Here is a 17,218-nt window from a genome sequence, read left to right as displayed (position 1 = left end):
CTCTTTGACCATCTCTTCTTTTCACACAAACGTGACACATTGTCAGTGTAAGGACATGGCATCTGTTCTGAAAAACCAGTGTTCTTGCAGACCCTTACAAAAATTTGAAGCACCCAGAAGGCCTTGCCTTGGATCCACCCACTGACATGATCTTGAAACACTGCCCTGATTCAATCTCTGCTTTCAAATTTATGAGTCCATGGCTCCCTCCAGATACCCAGCACAGCGTTTCCCTGTGGTGATAACCGTGTGTCCAATTCTGTGGGATGATGGTGGTATGAACAGGTGGGAGAGGTGAGCGAGGCCCAGCCACCCCCTCCTACATGGGTGTCCCCCCACAATGAGACCCACTGCTCGTGCGTAAGCATCCTGGTAATTTGTATTTTTCATTTTTGTTTCTCCATTTCACTTACTGGTTTTCTATGTATTGTTGCAGACATCTCAACAGTGAGCATGCGCTGGACGATAGAAGCACAGCTCAATGTAGAGTACAAATGCAGGTTGTACAGCAGTTAGAGCTACAGGTAAAGCCACGTTTATTTCTAATATTACTTCAGTATTCCTCAGCTCCCACCTCTCTGCAGCGTTCTGTAATGATTTCCTGTGTGCTCATTCTCTGGTGGAACCCCCACAGCCTGTTGTCCCTTTATCTTATTATTGTGCCCTATTTTTTTTTGTTGTTGTTGTTGTTGTTTTAATTATTATCTGGGGAAGCTCAGCCTTAGTGCACTCTTTGGGACTGGCACTCACACCACTCTAGGCTCTAAGCAGCATTGTGTGAGTTGCCACCATGAACCTTCTCTCCCTCCTGTCTCCTCTTCCGTCTTCCTTCTTTCCTCTCTCCCTCCATTTCTCAATCTCCTCATCTTTTTTTCTCTCTCTCCTTCTCTCTCTGTCTATCTCTCTCTCTTGCTTTCTCTGCCATTTCTTGTCCATCCCACTTTCTGTTCATCTGTTGTTGCTGTACATCCCAGAAGTTGCTAATGATACTGAAGTGGAGCTAAAGGGAGCAAGTCTGAGGGACCATGTGTGGGAGCGGACAGAAGATGGATGTGTGAGGTCAGGATGGGCTAGTGAACACATAGACACGTGTATTCCCGAACCACGTGGGAGCTATATGAGCATTCAGTCCCTGTTTGGCATTGGTCCCTTTCCTCTCTCTCTCCTATCCCTGAGAATAATTGGGTTCACTATCTATTTCAAGTACACAAACACATTAATTTATGATGCATATGATGTATGAATGTCTGCCGTATCTGCAACATGGTTTTTGGAAATGCACTGGGCTATGTTGAATGTATTTTATGACTGGAGGATAAACTTGTGCAGTTTCCCTTTGAGGAAGCTGGGGACATTTTAAATGTATGTTGGACTTGTAGGTAAAACTTGTGGACACTCCTCCATATTTTAACAGTAATCCCCCCCTTTTGGTGTAATTAATCGAAAATTAGTTTCTGAAAGTAAAAATTGGGTCAGAAATGGAGATTATGAAAATGTACAGTTGCAAAAGCTTGACCCTGCAAACCCCATTTATGCAACTGAGTTCCAGAACGCTTTTGAGTGGTTGATGACTCGGGACGTTTCTTCCCCCAGCTGGTCCAGTGTAGGCAAGAGGTTAGCCGGCAAGGGGAAATTAAAACAATGTTGTACATTATATTGGTACCAGCCATGGAAAAGGCTATTTTGTATGCAAGGCAGCAATGCTGAGATATATGGAGAGCCCTAGGCTAAGTACAGAAGATAATTACATTTGGAGTTTTACTGAGTTAAGTCATTTACAGCTTCAAATAGTTGCAGAGAAAATCAGCCCAAACACACTTAAACTTTTTGTTGTGACTTTTCAGGACAGAAAAGATTTTCCTTTTTTTTTTTTTTTTTTTTTTTTTTTTAAAAAAAAAAAAAAAGCTGTCTTATATGAGAAACTACAATTACAATTCTGGTAGAATACTTTTTCTCATGAGTTATTTTCTTGGTCTTGTTAATATTTTCCATTCAGACAGCAAATATAAACTTAACGAAAATAGTGAGATGTTTGTACAAGCTCAGAATATACCATAAAACCAGTGTTCAGAAGCATATTTAACTTGAGCATATCTATAGAGAAGAGAAGCAGGTAGGATTAACCCACTCCCCACTTCTATTTAAAAGTCAGACTTTGCAAATGTGGATTCTACTGAATATTACCTTAACGGCCTGAATGTCTATATGTTTATTGGTGGTGCTATTTTCAAAATGATATATGTCTCTAGATTGATTTATGTGCTATGAGATTAAGTTTCTATGACATGCATAACTAAGTTGTTGGAATTGTCCCAGTTTGTGCAGGTAGGTCTTCCTGTCTGCATGGTTGATCGTGGGCCACTGTTAGTTATTAGGGAACAGGGAAGACACCTTGTAAGTCATCACACACTCTCCACAGAGAAGGGAGGGAGAATGGGGAGAGTGAGCCCATCTTTCAGCCAGGCCGTTACCTCCTGGCAGCTCCTCTAACGATTTTGAGTGCGTGTGGCATAGAACTAGAAATGGATAAGAGGAATTCTGGACTGTTCGCAGGTTTCATGCGCTCTGAGATTGCAGCCTTCATCCTTGACCAAACCATTTCAGTGGGTGGTAGAAACAAAGCCGACCTGGCTGGGGGTCAGCCAGGTTGTATAGCTGCCTGAGACGTCACCGCGTTGTGACTGAGAGTTGTTCTCCTGGGGAAGAGACATGGTAGGCACGATGGTCCTGCGGGTCCCATTTCCTTTTGGCCTAAGAGTGTTGATATGAGGGGTGCATGGTGTTTCCTAGGAGTTAGCCTACTGGCAACATCAAGCATGACCTCCCTCACAGGCTGAGAGAGGTGCATTGTACTGAGACACAGATAGGCCAAAGCCCATGCACTGATAAAGTGCAGTCGTTCCTACTCCATGGAGAGAGAGAACTCGCCAACAGCACCAGAAGCCTGATGGGCTACAAAGCTGACAGCATTTACTACGTGGCTGTTATAGAAGTTTGTCAAACAGCTTCTAGTTAGGGGAACGAGAAATGTCCTTATATTAGTCACTCGTCCCCCCTGGGGTTCCTGGCTGTCTAGAGTTCTGCCTACCCCTCCGTATGCCTCCACATCAGTCAGGGCAGCATCCCAGCAGCTCCGTAGACAAGCGCTTGCCCACCTTTGATTGAGGGATACTGGCTTGTTTTTTTTTTCATCTCCTTACTGAGTGCAGCCCTCTTTGGAGGCTCTGTGAAGGATGATAATGGTTAGAAGTGGGTAAAGCTGCCCTCCTGTTTCTTATATTCTACAAGGAAAATTGAACTATAAAATAGATGACACGTGGGAAGCCAGACAATGGCTCAGCAGTTAAGAGCTCTTAATGGCTCTTGTAAAGGACGGAGATTCCCAGTATCCACGTGATGGCTCACAACTGTCTGGAACTCCAATTGCAGGGGATCTAGCCTTTCTCGGGCACCTGCACGCACACAGTGTACATAAACTCACAGGCCACACACATACACACATAAATGATAAATAAAATAAATAAATCTTCCAAAAACATGAATGAGCCAGGCTGGTGGTGCCTAGCCTTAATACCAGCACTTGGGAGGCAAAAGCAGCTGGACTTCGGGAGTTCAGAGCCAGCCTGGTGTACATAGTGAGTTCCAGGCTAGCCCGGGCTAGGTAAGCGCTACCTTGTCTCAAATAAAACACAAACAACAACAAAATACCTCAGAGATAACAAGCAGGACTTCCATTGGCTAGCTAGTTGGCCTGGGTGCTTCCTAGCAGCAGAAATTTGCTCCAGGGAGCGGTCCAATGCTAGAAAGGGACCAGCCAGAACTAGTTTAGTTATTATTTGATCAGACAATCAAAACATGTGACTATTTCCTTGTCTGACTTGTTTCTGTGGTGCCGGGGATTGAATCTAGTCAGCCAGTCAGCTGTTCTACCCCTGAGCAGCAGCTGGAGTGTCCTCTGAGAATTCACAGCTCTCCTGCGGACTAGATGAAAGAGGGTTTAGATTGCAAGCCTAGCAACATTAGGAGCTTTGGGAACACTGAGCAATTACGTTTAAAGCTAGATTCCTTGTCTGCTACCCATTTACATAAATTTCAGTATTTCCATATTTTTTGTTTTATTTTTATTTGCATTGATCTGTGTCGTAAATGTAGTACTTTTTCCCCCTGTGTTGATTCAAGGGACCAGTTGTCACTCTACAGCCTGAGCTGGCCTTGAACTCACTGCAGGCTGACTGCCTCAACCTCTTGAGTATTGGGATTGCAAACGTGCCTCACCACACCGAGCCTGAGAATGTCCATTTTAATGTACTTAACTACAGTTCACGATACCCATAAAACCAGAGTAGTGGGGGCAGGCAGGGACCTGTAAGAATACTTGGGGGAGACAGACAGCCTCTCTGCTGCTGTGCCCTGTACACGTGATCTCCCATTCTCAACCACAGGCTGGGGCAGCACCTGATCGAGAAGAGATGGCCTGCCCAGCACTGGTCCTAGGAACTGCCTCTTTTCACTTAAGGCATTTCTTTGCCAGGCCAGGGAATTCCTGAACATGTTAGTTTCTCAAAGTTAATTAGAAAATTGCTAGTTATTAAGGTGTAAACTTGAGAAATATTTGTAGTGCTGTGGCAGAAGAACAGTTACAGTTTGAACAGTTCCAAACAAAGTGATGCTGTATTTCCATAGCCTGCCGCCTAACTCACCCACTTTGTGTTAGGAGGGGTAGAGGCCACTTGTTTGCCTCTATTTCACATGGGCTCACACTGGATCTTAGCATGTGCATGTGTGACAGTTCCTACCTAAGCCAGAGGATAATAAAGACTATAGACAACTAGGCTGATGAGTCAAATCCAAGGAACTGAATTGAAGCTGGCAGAGGCCACTTGAGTGCCGTCCTGTGTACCTAAGGTACTCTCAGTCCATATTGTCACCCAGAACAGGATCCTTGGGTTTCTGCTCCATCATACTCAACTCCCTAAAGAAATGAACCACTGTTAGCCTAGAGAGAAAATGGCTGCAGATGTTTCCCTCCTCTGGCCATTACCGCAGGTCTCCCCTCCAATCAAATGCAAAGGCTTTGGAGACTCTTACAAGCACTGGACATGAGAGCTTCCCTATATCCATGTAGGTAAAATATGACTGGATTCACAAAGCCCATGTATCTGCCAACATATTAATTACCAAGCAAGGGAGCTGTGCATCTTTAAATATATAATGAATGTTTTCTTAGTAGTAAAGCAAAGGGTTGGTCAATCCCATACCCAGTTTGCTCGTGCACTGGTCTTATTGAAAGGAAAAGAGAGTCAGAATATCTTGGAGTCGATGTTTCGACTGTGACTTTTTAACATTTCTTTTCTTGTTTCGCTATTTAAAAGCCAGTTAGAATGTCTTACTAATTGGATAGATAAGGGTCAACCCCAGGTATTACTTAGGAGCCAAACATGAATCCTGGGAGGCCATCTGAGCAAATGTATACATGTCAAAGGTAGACATGGCATGAGAACATGGGCCACAGGAGTCATTTGAGTCGAGGCCTTTTTGTTCAGGTCAGATGGTAGCATTCTTTATTATCCCATCTGTAAAATCTTCTCTTTGGATGGAATTTTCTGAAATGATATATGAAAACATGAGATGGAATTGTGGAGGTTGAAATTATGGTTTTGTTTTGTTTTTTTAAGATTTATTTATTTTATTTATGTGAGTACATTGTAGCTGTCTTCATACACACCAGAAGAGGGCATCAGATCCCATTACACAGATGGTTGTGAGCTACCATGTGGTTGCTGAGAATTGAACTCAGCACCCCTGGAAGAGCAGTCAATGTGCTTAACCGCTGAGCCATTTCTCCAGCCCCAAAATTATGGTCTTAAACATGGGTCATGAAATAAAGAGCTTTCCCTCTACCCTACCCCTGCTAGGATGGAGGGACCCAGGTGCAGGAACTAGGGAAGTGTTAAAAGTAAAGACAGCTTACCCTACGCGTAGCAGAGTCAGGAGACTTGAGAAGCACTAGATGCCTCTGGGAGGCCTTGACACCCACTGGCTACCAGGTGTGAACTGAATGTGCACGTTCGTATATCAAATGATATATGAAAACATGAGATGGGATTGTGGAGGTTGATATTGGACCACCAGGTGAACCCAGCTGGTGACATGTGTATCTGTTTGTTCAGCCTTTAAGCTGTGGATGAGATGACACACACACACACAAAAGACGTGCACAGGACATAATTCCACCTTTGGAGAAGGCAATACTGAAAATCAAACCACAGGCAGAAAGGAAGCCCGACTGTTGGCCTAAGAAGACCGGGGGTGGGGGATGTGGGGGGGGAAGGGATCATATGTCTTCTTGAGCATGTAGACTATTTTTGTCAGAAGACACGGCCACATTAGCTACTCCTCATCCTCTTCAGTAGGTTATGTCTTTTAAATTTAAGAAATAGAGGTGATGTGTTTTCATTGTGTGCCACAGGGGTGTGTTCCTGGACGAGCTTCCCTTAGCCCCTCAAATCCCTTAAGTTTTTACTGAAAGCAGATGAGGGCTGGGGATGTCACTCAGCTCAGTGGACTGTTCATATGCATTCAGCCTTGGTTCCAACCCAACACACACACACACATACACACTACACACACAAACACATACAGACTACACATACACAAACACACACTCGTACACACCACACACACAAACACACACACACATTGCAAACAGGCAGGAGGAAAAGGAGTACTCTGTTTAAAAGGGTGGGCATAGAAGAGTGTGTCATTAAATAGGTTCCGTGAGACTGTCACTACTTCCTGTGTACTTACTGTACTGCAGTACTGGATGGAGATGAGCACGGGGCCCCTGCTGTATAACAGCTGCATGCCTCCAGTACCACAGCAGGCACTTTGAGGTGCCCATGCACCAGACAATGGCAGAGGCTGTTAGCAAGGAAGTTGCAGGTCAGGGCAATCACCTGAGAATGTGCCCAGATTGTATAGAGGAGACAGAGGACCTAAGAATACAGTTCTTTTTAAAAATTAGTCTAGCTGATCAACACCAGAGTGACCAGCCATCTCAGCCTACCCTCCTAGGTTTGAGGAGAACATAGGATTTCCAGTTTAAAAGACGGGACAATCCCAACTAAGATAGGATAAGCTCCACAGTCTGCTCCTATGGGAGGCGCCATCCACTGTACCATGTCCTGCTTCTACATAGCTCAGAGAGGGGCTGGACATCTCTTAGCTGGCTGTTGGCCTTCTCACATACAAGTCACTGTCCCTGTGGCTTTGTGCCCATAGTTTATCAACTAATACCTCCTGTCTCCCCCCCCCCCCCCCCCCAGTTAAGAACTCTTGCCCACTTCCCCTTATTCTCATTTGTTTTTATTTAAGGGATGGAAATCAGTCTGTGGTTGCATCTACTGGGCATGCTCATTGGAATGTTTCTCCATGGTTTTCTAAGGGTAGCATTCTGTCTATGGGGATCTTAGCCATCATTGGCATCTGAGAGTCAAAGATTCCATGTTCATTTCCTGCCCACGAGCAAAGGATACGGAGATTGCTTGGTGCAGTGGTTCTCAACCTTCCTAGTGCTGCGGCCATTGAGTACACTTCCTCATGTTGTGGTGACCTCCAACTATAAAATTAGTTTTTGTTGCCACATCATAGCTATAATTTTGCTACTGTTTTGAATTACAGTGTAAATATCTGGTATGCGAAGGGGTTGCTACCCACAGCTTAGAACCACTGGCTTAGAACATTGAATTAATGTTTCAGGCAAGGGCTAGACAGTCAAAAGCTCCCAGCTCCTCACCACAGCCTGCTTACCATTTTACTGATGGTGCTGCCTGAGGTGTTGGCCCAAGTCCCTTCCTCTCCCCAAAGGGATCTGAGCTTACCCACCTAGCAGTCAGTTACTAGATTTAATATTTGGTCTATTGTGCCCTATTTATGTTCCTTACCTGTCTTCGAGAACTCCCTCCCAAGGGTCCCTGCCCAGTGACTCTGGAACCCGTGGGAAGTTTAGTAACAGTGTCCACATTGGAAACTGTAAGCTGTATGGAAATGTCAGCAGAGAGAAGACTGTACAGGTTTCAGTAGCAGGGGGAGAAGACATTAATCCTAACACAAATTAATTACAGTATGGGCTTTGCATGTGATTACCCACCATTAGCAGGGCTATTTGTAATCACACCAGCTTCCTAGACTTTAGCAAATATATTATCTGTAATGTGTCTCCCTTTGGCCCTTTCTAACCCCATTTGTGGCCATGCTCGGGACATAGCAGCAGCCCCATAGAACCTCAAAGAGTGTCGGGGACAGCAAAGGCCTAACATTACTGGTGACCTCCTGTGGCCGTGGCTTTGAGGCTGGAGCCAGAGAAGGGGAGAGGGAGCGTCTGGGCTTCTCACTTGCACATCCTTCTTTGAAAAACCAAGACACTTATTTTTCATAATTTAAAATCCTGCCTAAGTCTGCAAGCATTAGGATTCCAAGACTATGACTTGAGTATTAGTATGTGTCTGCTTTAAATGTCAAGAGAGTCTTTAGCAACAACATGTGAAGAATGTTAAAATGGCGACAGGACACAATAAAAGTAGGGAAATTCTTGAGTGGGGTGAAGTGATGCGCAGGTCACCCACTCTCTGAAGGTGGTAGTTGATGGTCAAGAAATCTTTATAAGTTTGTCCTGGTGCTAATTTCAGCAAGCATGCGAATGGCCGTGCGCTGGATGCAGAGTTACTATTTGGTCATTGACCAGTTTGTTGGAGGAGTTGCGGGCCTTCCTTCCACCTGGCTCCTGTTTTAGGGTGTGTGGATTTTACTTCTGAGCCCTTGGTCCATTTCGCTTTGGTCACGTGCAGCTCAGGGAGCAGTGTAACTGTGTACTTTCTGCCACGGTCGGACACAGACGGTTCAACTGTTAGGTCACTGGTACATAAAGGAAGTGAGGTAGTCTCTGGTGAAGTCCGTGCAAGGATGGGGTCACCCAGACTCCCTTGAATTCCCCCCTGGGCTATTGTGGCCCTTCCACAAACCCAGGCTTCCAGTTTGCTGTCTTGAGAGGCTGATTAGCTAGTTTAAGCAAAATGTCGGAGTCTAGCAGTGGCCTTCTTAGGAACATCGCAGTCCCACCTGCTCCTCAGATGAGGTGCCCACTGTCACTGCCAATCCAACCCCTTTGTCAGAGTAGTGCCATAAATGAGGGTGAAGAGTGGTATATGGAAGATTTTTTCCCCCCAATTCAGGGAAGGTTCCAAGGGAGTAAAGCAGGCCTCTAGTTTTACTTGTGGCCTTTCTCGGCTTCATGGCCTTACAGGTGTTCATCCTCTGTGCCTCAGTTTCCCCAATTAAAGAACATAAATCAAGCAGACCCAGAGCCACAGGGATCTTTATATCTGTCCAGGCAGATAAGTGCTCCCCCTTCCTCTCACCAGTCCCTAATAACTGCAGTGCTCTCACGTAGGGACACTCATTTCAGTAGAGCCCTAGGTGTCACTAACAAAAACTGCTAGGATGCCCTTAAAAAGTCCTCTCGACAGCAGATAGGAAGAGGATGGTGAAGGAACGGCAGACTCTGCTCCCTTCTCTCTGGCATGTGGCGTATGGTGGATCCCCCCGGGGTTTTGTCTTTGTGGACACTGAGTGGAGCACCATAACTTGGCATTGATGAGTGGTGTTTGATCAGTGTGTGTATGAGTCCTGAGCTTCCACAGCTTTCTCTCTCTGAAAAACCAAATTTGAGGCTTGGATAATAGAAGAGGGTGTGACTGTTACCCAATAGAGAGTAATCATTTGCCCAGGACAGAATATGGCCCTGAGATAAGTCTACACCCCATCTCCCCGTGCTTCCTGCACTCTTCTAGTCTTTAAGACATGGGGTTTCTCTCCCCACCCAGACTCCCAGCTGATTCCATTACACCCCATTGTGTGGATCCTGATTTCCAAAGATATACCCAGCCAGTGTAGACTAGACTGATTTAATTTCTCCTTTAAAAAAAAAAAATTGCAGCAGGTATTTTTAACCTCCATGAAGCATTCATTAGCTGCACTGAACTTGCTCTGTGCGGAACTCGTGTTCTGAACAACCCTACGAGTTCGGAGATGAGTATTCCATATTTAGAAGAAAAAAAAAATGAAGTGCTCAGAAGGATTGCAGGATGTGCTCTGAGGCCAGAATTTGAACACAGCGCAGTAGGAGAGTGAATCCGTTATTCCACTCTGCTGCCTCTCAAGAGAGTTGGTATCCAGACTAGGTAATTCCAGTGACCCTCCCCCAACCCCTGCTCACGAGCACCCTCTAAGGAAACCCATTCTCCTGCTTGTATGCCACCAACTGGGGAAAGCATTAGAGAAGAGGGAGTACCAAGAGTGTGCTCCCTATGGTAACATTTGGTATACTCGCATAATGGAAGGAAATGATGTTGGGAATGCTGATGGCTTGGAGGAGTTTGGGGGATGTGTTCCTAGCTCAGTCAGTAAACTTCAGGGTGTGGATGTGGCCTGTGTCCACATTGTCGTTGGTCCTGTCTGCTGGAAGATCGGAGTTGGTGGATACAGAGAGGATCGCACCCAGTGCGTGGGCTTTAGATTTTTTCCTCTTACCACAATACTTATTCCTTGTAATTGCTACATCGGAGATGTTTACCCCCAAATTAAGTCACAATTAATATTCAGCAGACTCTTCCGTAAATACCACCTCTCACCCTTTAATTTGTGTTGTTCAGCATGGGCCGTCTACTTACTTCATGGTTTTAGAAAGAGTGACATGCATGATGCATGACTTAATTCCTTTCTGCCCCATCATAGTTTTCAAAACAAACTTAAAAAATAAAATAAAGCAAAAGACATTGCGGAAGAGTATTTTAGTTCTAGTGTATCTCAAAAAAAACTCACAAAACAAACAAATAAAAACATTTTAGGGCACTTAATGTAAAAAAAAAAAATGAATAACCATAGAAAAATGCTACTCCCCACACTTTAATTGTTTTGTCTGCGCCACTCTGAAAACTCAAATTCCTTTGGCATTATGTGTTTAGAGACTTAGTTTGGCAGTTCAATAATGCACCAAGGAACAGAGGGTGAGTAGCATAATGTAGATCCTAATATGGTATCATTTTCATTTCCTGTTTGTTGAAAGATAAATGCTAACACTGTAAAGCTCCCCCCCCCCGCTTCTTCCTCCTCATTTATTCCTCCCCAAACCACAAGGGAATAAAAAGAAATAAAAACTCAAATGTGATATGGCTGTTGACTGAGCCAGCCGGTAGGGATGACACAGGCGTGCTTTCTTCTGTCATCGCACCCTGTCCCCCTTCTCTGCTTTCCCCCGACTCCCAAGCCCCTACTTCCCGTCTCCCCATTACCAGAAATAACTCGGTTAAAAATGTGAAGTGGATTTAATTTGGGCATAATTTCAGACTTTAAAAAAACAAAAAAACCCAAAAAAAACCTGGCTTTCTAAAGATTTAAAGTCAACTCTAAGATACTAAAGGAATAGGTTTCTCACCCTGCTTCTAAGGCTTTGTTTTTGACACACTATCTATAAAGCTTTTGAAGATGCCCACATGTATGTAGAAATGTTCCTCCCCTTCCTATGTCTACATTTCTCTCAATGCTACACCTGTTTCCTTGGCTTCACTTTCTTTCTTGGAGGCCATATTCCTCATCATCTACCTAAGAGTCATCATTGGAGGTCCTTGCCCCAGCTCTCTTGTGATGTAACAAAGTTATCACTCTATCAGACTGTTCCAAAGCCAGCATAAAGGTTCTAGCACCTAATGAATAGTGAATGTGTGCTCTGCCCATTCAGTTAGAAACCTCTGTGACATCAGACGATAACTTTTTTATGAAGTAAAGATCCTGGGATTATTAAGCATCTAGCAGGGTACTTGATGTTGAACGCCCGAAACAGAAAACTCATTGCTCACCTAAAAACGGGAACCCCTCAGTTTTGGTATCCCTGCTCCTCCCAGCAAGGTGGACTCAGCTAACTTTCCACAAGTGTATCCAGGTATCCACAAGCTTGTCTACAACCACAGCAGATGAATTTATGAGTGTGAGCTAGCTGCTCATCTTCCCATGGCCTCGTCATGAATCAGCTTGGCTAATGGGCATGATTCATGCTTGCCTTTGAGCTGTCCATGTTCCCCAGGACTCCTCGGTGCCAGCAGGTCTAGAGCGTGCCAGTTAAAGTCTAATACACCTTGTGTTGGGAAATCTCACATCAACACCTCTGGTTACTTGGACTTTGGCAGGGGTCCTATAGGTTTCAGATGATGAAGCAATGAAAATGATTGTCGTGCTGTAGTGCAGTAGTTAGCTGGGGTATTCATCGTTTGGGGTGTTCAAAGGAGTCACACATCTGTATTCAATGACATAACAAAGCCTTTTTTTACCATTAGCTTGCAAAAGACAAAGAGCGCCTGCAAGCCATGATGACCCACCTGCATGTGAAGTCTACAGAACCCAAAGCTGCCCCTCAACCCGTAAGTACTTTCCCCACCAGGGGGAATGACCTGGTGGCATTGCTTCTCTGCCTCCCACCTCAACCACTGAGGGAATACCTCCTAGGGCAGATGTGGATGCCAAAGCCCTTCCCTTACTTGACTCTTGGCTTTTCATGGGGAAGACCAGTGGGAAGCTAGGCATGGGGAGAGACCTGCGACAACACAGCCATGATGGTTTTGAGGAGTTTCCTTTGCAAAATCCTGCCTTGGGCTTCCCTCCGTTCTTCACCATAAACTGACATCAGTACTGGTATGGCTCACATATATTGCTGAAAATCTACTAGTCGCTTTAGCTGATTATTCAAAATGGAGGCCATGCCTTGGTTCCTGATTTTAAGATTTGTAAAATTTAAAGGTACGCTGACTTTATTTGATTTTGCTGGGAGTTCCTGTGTGAAAATTAATTGAGCGTTGACAATCTATAGTTAGTAGCAGCAATTTTAATCAACATGCAATGATGCAGCATAATGGCAAAGTATTGGTTTATCTGTTTTGACTGATTTTTTTTTCTATAAATAAAGCAAACACACACCCCTATATGTATGATGTACGGTGATAGAAATAAAACGGAGTCAGACTATTAACCCAGTAAATATGGTAGCCTGCCAAGATGCAGTTGGCAGACAGAATTAATGTCTGAAGCAGAACACATTACTGAGATACAGGACATAAAATCATTAAACACTCCATGCGTCCATTTTTACTGGGAAAGAGTCCTAAGCCACCATGTATTCCATAGTAAACGGCTGCAGGACCAGATGACTAAGCTACGGAAAAACGGAAGCAGGGGTTGGGGAGGGACAAAGCATTCGGAGCTGTTCCCACTTGTCCCTTCTTTTCAGAAGAGCACTGGGAAGAACATGGGCCCAGCTGAGCCAACTGTCCTGGGGGCTGCCCTGAGATGACTTGCCTGACTTGTAGAAGAGTCATGACCATTGGCAAAGGGGAGTGATTGTCTTGGACCTCTCTGGCAGTCCTTGAGGGCTCTAGTGAAGGGCTCTCTCTAGAATGAAGAGGCTGAGTCTTCATTCACAATCTAGCAACAGGGAGAGCAGGAGGTTGTCCCCATCTCCCCCCACGAATTAAAAACATCGATGATAGAGTCACAACTGAATATAACACTCTAGTAATAGGCTTGTTTGGGATCAAGGTAGAGGAGGAGTCCACACACAGAGATGGAACTACAGCGTCCCTTGGGATCTTCAGCAGGTAATGGGACTTAGACTAACTAGGAACACCGTATATGTAAGCCCACACAAGGCACAAGAGGACGCTTGATGATCTATCTCCCTGTGGACCTGCTAAGTAGCCAATAAACAAGAGAGAAGCAGCTGGGGGTGAGGGAATGAACAGCGAAGGAAGGTTGGTCTTGATTAGTATTGAAAAAAAAATGTTTTACATTCTAGAAAATTATAACTTTGAAGGGGACCTCCTACTAAATTTATTTTTAACTGCTCTATTGAAAATTCTCTACCACTAGTCAACATTATCTCTTAGTAGCTCAGCACAGTATTTCTTTATTAAAAGAAATAGGCACGAATATTTTTGACTGAAAAATTAATAGCTTTTGAATTCATACACAGCAGGTTTTCTTTTGCAAAGAAGTCCAATATCGCTGCACAGCACTTCTGTAACCATTTATTTAGAGTCTAAGTCAAACCTTTGACAGCTAGAGCGCTGCTACAAGGCAGTATAAAGAACTCCAAGATGTAAACCAACAATAGGCCGTCTGTGTGAGGTTTGCCATTGTCAAATACATAGATTGTTTGGATTAGTTTATGTAAATGTACTGTTGTATTACCCTTTGGAAAAAAAAATCACATTTGTGTATGAAAAGTGGTTCTCCTCACAGGCAGCATTATAAATTCCTTATCCTTTAACTTACATGTAAGAAGTAAAAATTGGTGCCTGACACGTAGATATTGTGTGACACTCTGTTGTCGGAGTGAACCTGCCCCCTTTTCATTTATTGGAAAATAGAAAATTTTATTATAGATACCATCTTAGAAATCAGGAATTATTAAAATATGTATAGGTGAGGCATTGGAAAATTAATTATAAAAGATAGACGTGTAATGTTTTGCATAAATTTTCACTTCCTTGCCAAAAGAAAAGAAAAGAAGGAAAAAAAGACCCATGCATATTTCAGACCCCGTGATGCTTTCAACTGTAGGGACTGGGAGCTATCTGGTGACTGATCCTAACATTCAAAATATTCCCTACAGCCCATAATTAATTTATTCCTCCCTAAATAATGGAACGGCTGGTGAGTGTTTGAATGAGCATCATTCTAGAATCTGTGGTTTGAAAGAAATAGTCCCCGAGTTTCACATCTAACCATAGATGGGGACTCCACGTTACAACCTTGCCAGCAGGGCTATGAAGCTGTTTCTTTTTCCATTTCTCTTTATAGGGAACTTGGTGTTTATTTTAAAACTTAGTCACTAAGTGATAGAGTGCTTTGCTGCAAATGTGGCCCTTCCATAAGTGCCATTTGGGTGGCAGGTGTCTCTCTTGTAGCCAGTGGTCCACCCTGCCCCCAGTCATCCTGTCCAAGAGCTGCCAACATGTTCTTAGATTGTTCTTATGTCAGCCCGGAGATGCATTTTCTGGATCCCAGTGAGGGGCGTGTCTTCAGATGTAGATAGTTAGAGGATGTGACATTCTCAGGACTGTGCCCAAGGGTGTAGATGAGGCTCTGAGCTCAGCCCAGAATGGGCTGGAAGCACGGCTAGTGAGAACAGTGTCCCACGCCTTGGGTCCTGCTGACTCCTTGGGCAGCATGACAGCCATTGCATCTCTTCCCTCAGAATTGGAACTCCTGAATTTAGAAATCAATTCTTTCCGGCAAGAGATAGTTACTTGGCTATGAGCATGATCAAATGAGAAAGATCTAATTTGCCATGGAGGTGTTGGGAGTCTTGTGGACAAGCTACCAAATAAGTATATGCATGCATCTGTACATATGTACATACATACACACGTAGACTGTTTGCTGCATAGAGAATGATGTATGTGACTAGAAAAAGTGACCTGGGGAAATGACAAATTCATTTGAAACCGAAGAGGTCAGCTTCCCTGCTCTTGCCTCTGGTGAGGAGTGGGCACACAGATCTTTGTGTAGGAGGACTGGGAGTAGGAGAGGGGGAGTTGTTCAGTGGGAGGTCAGAGTAGAGGAGTGGAAGCAATAACCAATCTCAGAAGTCTACTGCCATTTCAGCCAAGCCCTGCTTAGCTAGAATCTAGCAAGTTCTAGAGTGCCCAGAGAGAAAAGGCTGTTGTTGACATATGTTTACAGAAGCCAAATTTGTTGTCGTTTAAGATTTAAAAGTTCTGCTGTTTCCCACGGAAAGAGACGAAACAGCAAGGGGAAGAAAATAGCCTGCAATTCCTTTGTTCCAAACCCAGTTCCATTCCCAGAGCAAGCAGCACAATGTCTATACTTAACTCCATGAAGAATTGGCTGAGATTGATCTGGAGGTGGGGGCGGGTGAGGGGCAGTGTGTGTGTGTGGGGGGGTGGATGCAACTCAACACAGAGCAACAAAAGGAAACATGCCTGTGTTAGGGCTTCATTAAGTTGCCAATGACTTTTTACAGAGACATTTGGCCATGCCGCTTGTTAGGAGTGGGCAGTGGAAATTCCACTTCACAACGTGGGATGGGGGAGCACCTTCAGTGTGTGTGTGGGGTGGGAGTTCCTGCACTTGTGAGAACTACTTACTCCCCATACCTGGAGAAACCACATTCTTTGAGATTTGGTGGGCAAGTAACTACAGCACAGGTAGAAGAGACTACTTTATGAAAAAAATGTATAACACACTTTTGGAGTGAAATGCAGCTGGAGATTTTCCCCTTTGCACATTCCCTTCTACACTCTAACTATAGCAATTAGGACTGTTTTGAAATAAGCTTTTAGCTCCTATCAAAACAGAGTGCTCCCTCTACCCTTAAAAAAAAAAGCCCATTGAACTTCAAGGGGTGAGCGATGAGGTGTGGGCTACAGGAGCCTTGGAGCAGTAATGGCAGCCTGTCATAAAGAGGAGCTCTCTCACGCAGCACACAAAAGCAGTTTTATAGACTGGTTTTGTTAAGTCCCCTTCCTCACCTCAGGTTTGTTGTCTCTGTCCCTGCCAGAAATGCCACCCTCTGAGTCTGTAGAATAAGCCACTCTCCCGGTCAGTGCACAGAGTCCTCTCCAAAGGCCTCTCCCCTGCCACCCACTGCCCTGTCCTCTGTCCCTGGAGTCTGAACTTGGTGATTCATGCCTACAAAGGCAGCTTCCAGTCTCTGAACATTGCAGGTGGGGGCAGGACCTGAGCCTCTCAGGCCCATCCAGCCAACAGCAGAGAAACCAGTTCTGCGAGCCTGCCATCCCTTCTGTGACGAGCTGGCCTCTGGTGTTTTGGTTTCAGGTTTTCCTTTTGTTCTCAGAATCTGTTTTCATGAGAAGCAAGAGCACAAAACAAAAACAAAACAAAACAAAACAAAAAGTTCTTGTGGGAATACTCCCCAGCAAGCCAGTTTCTGTCTGGGGTTTATACCAGCGGTTTGTTTGTTTATTGTTTTTTAAATGTGAGTGACTCACCATCCTTACACGGGAGGGGAATGTGCTGCAGAAGAACTAAAGATTGATTTTTGTTTTTAGAAAGGACAAAGTACAGCATTGGGCTGTGGATAGTTGGGGTAGTTTCAGTGATAGAAGCTTCCAAGAAAGTAACCAAGCTA

General features: G+C 44.5%; 1 protein-coding gene across 20 annotated transcripts in view; it reads left to right on the top strand.

The window, feature by feature from the left end:
• The window catches only part of Foxp1 (forkhead box P1), a 600,509-nt gene that overhangs the window by 563,035 nt on the left and 20,256 nt on the right, over positions 1-17,218 (top strand). For all 20 annotated transcript variants that reach the window (XM_031382737.1, XM_031382735.1, XM_031382736.1 and 17 more), the window contains 2 exons: positions 437-524; positions 12,387-12,470. In XM_031382737.1, the coding sequence (XP_031238597.1) occupies positions 437-524; positions 12,387-12,470 (172 nt within the window). The remainder of the gene's footprint in view (positions 1-436; positions 525-12,386; positions 12,471-17,218) is intronic.

Source organism: Mastomys coucha, unplaced genomic scaffold, assembly GCF_008632895.1.
Source record: "Mastomys coucha isolate ucsf_1 unplaced genomic scaffold, UCSF_Mcou_1 pScaffold20, whole genome shotgun sequence".
Lineage (NCBI taxonomy): Eukaryota > Metazoa > Chordata > Mammalia > Rodentia > Muridae > Mastomys > Mastomys coucha.
The sequence above is the reverse complement of the archived record's forward strand: the minus strand, read 5'-3'. Positions and strand labels throughout refer to the sequence as shown.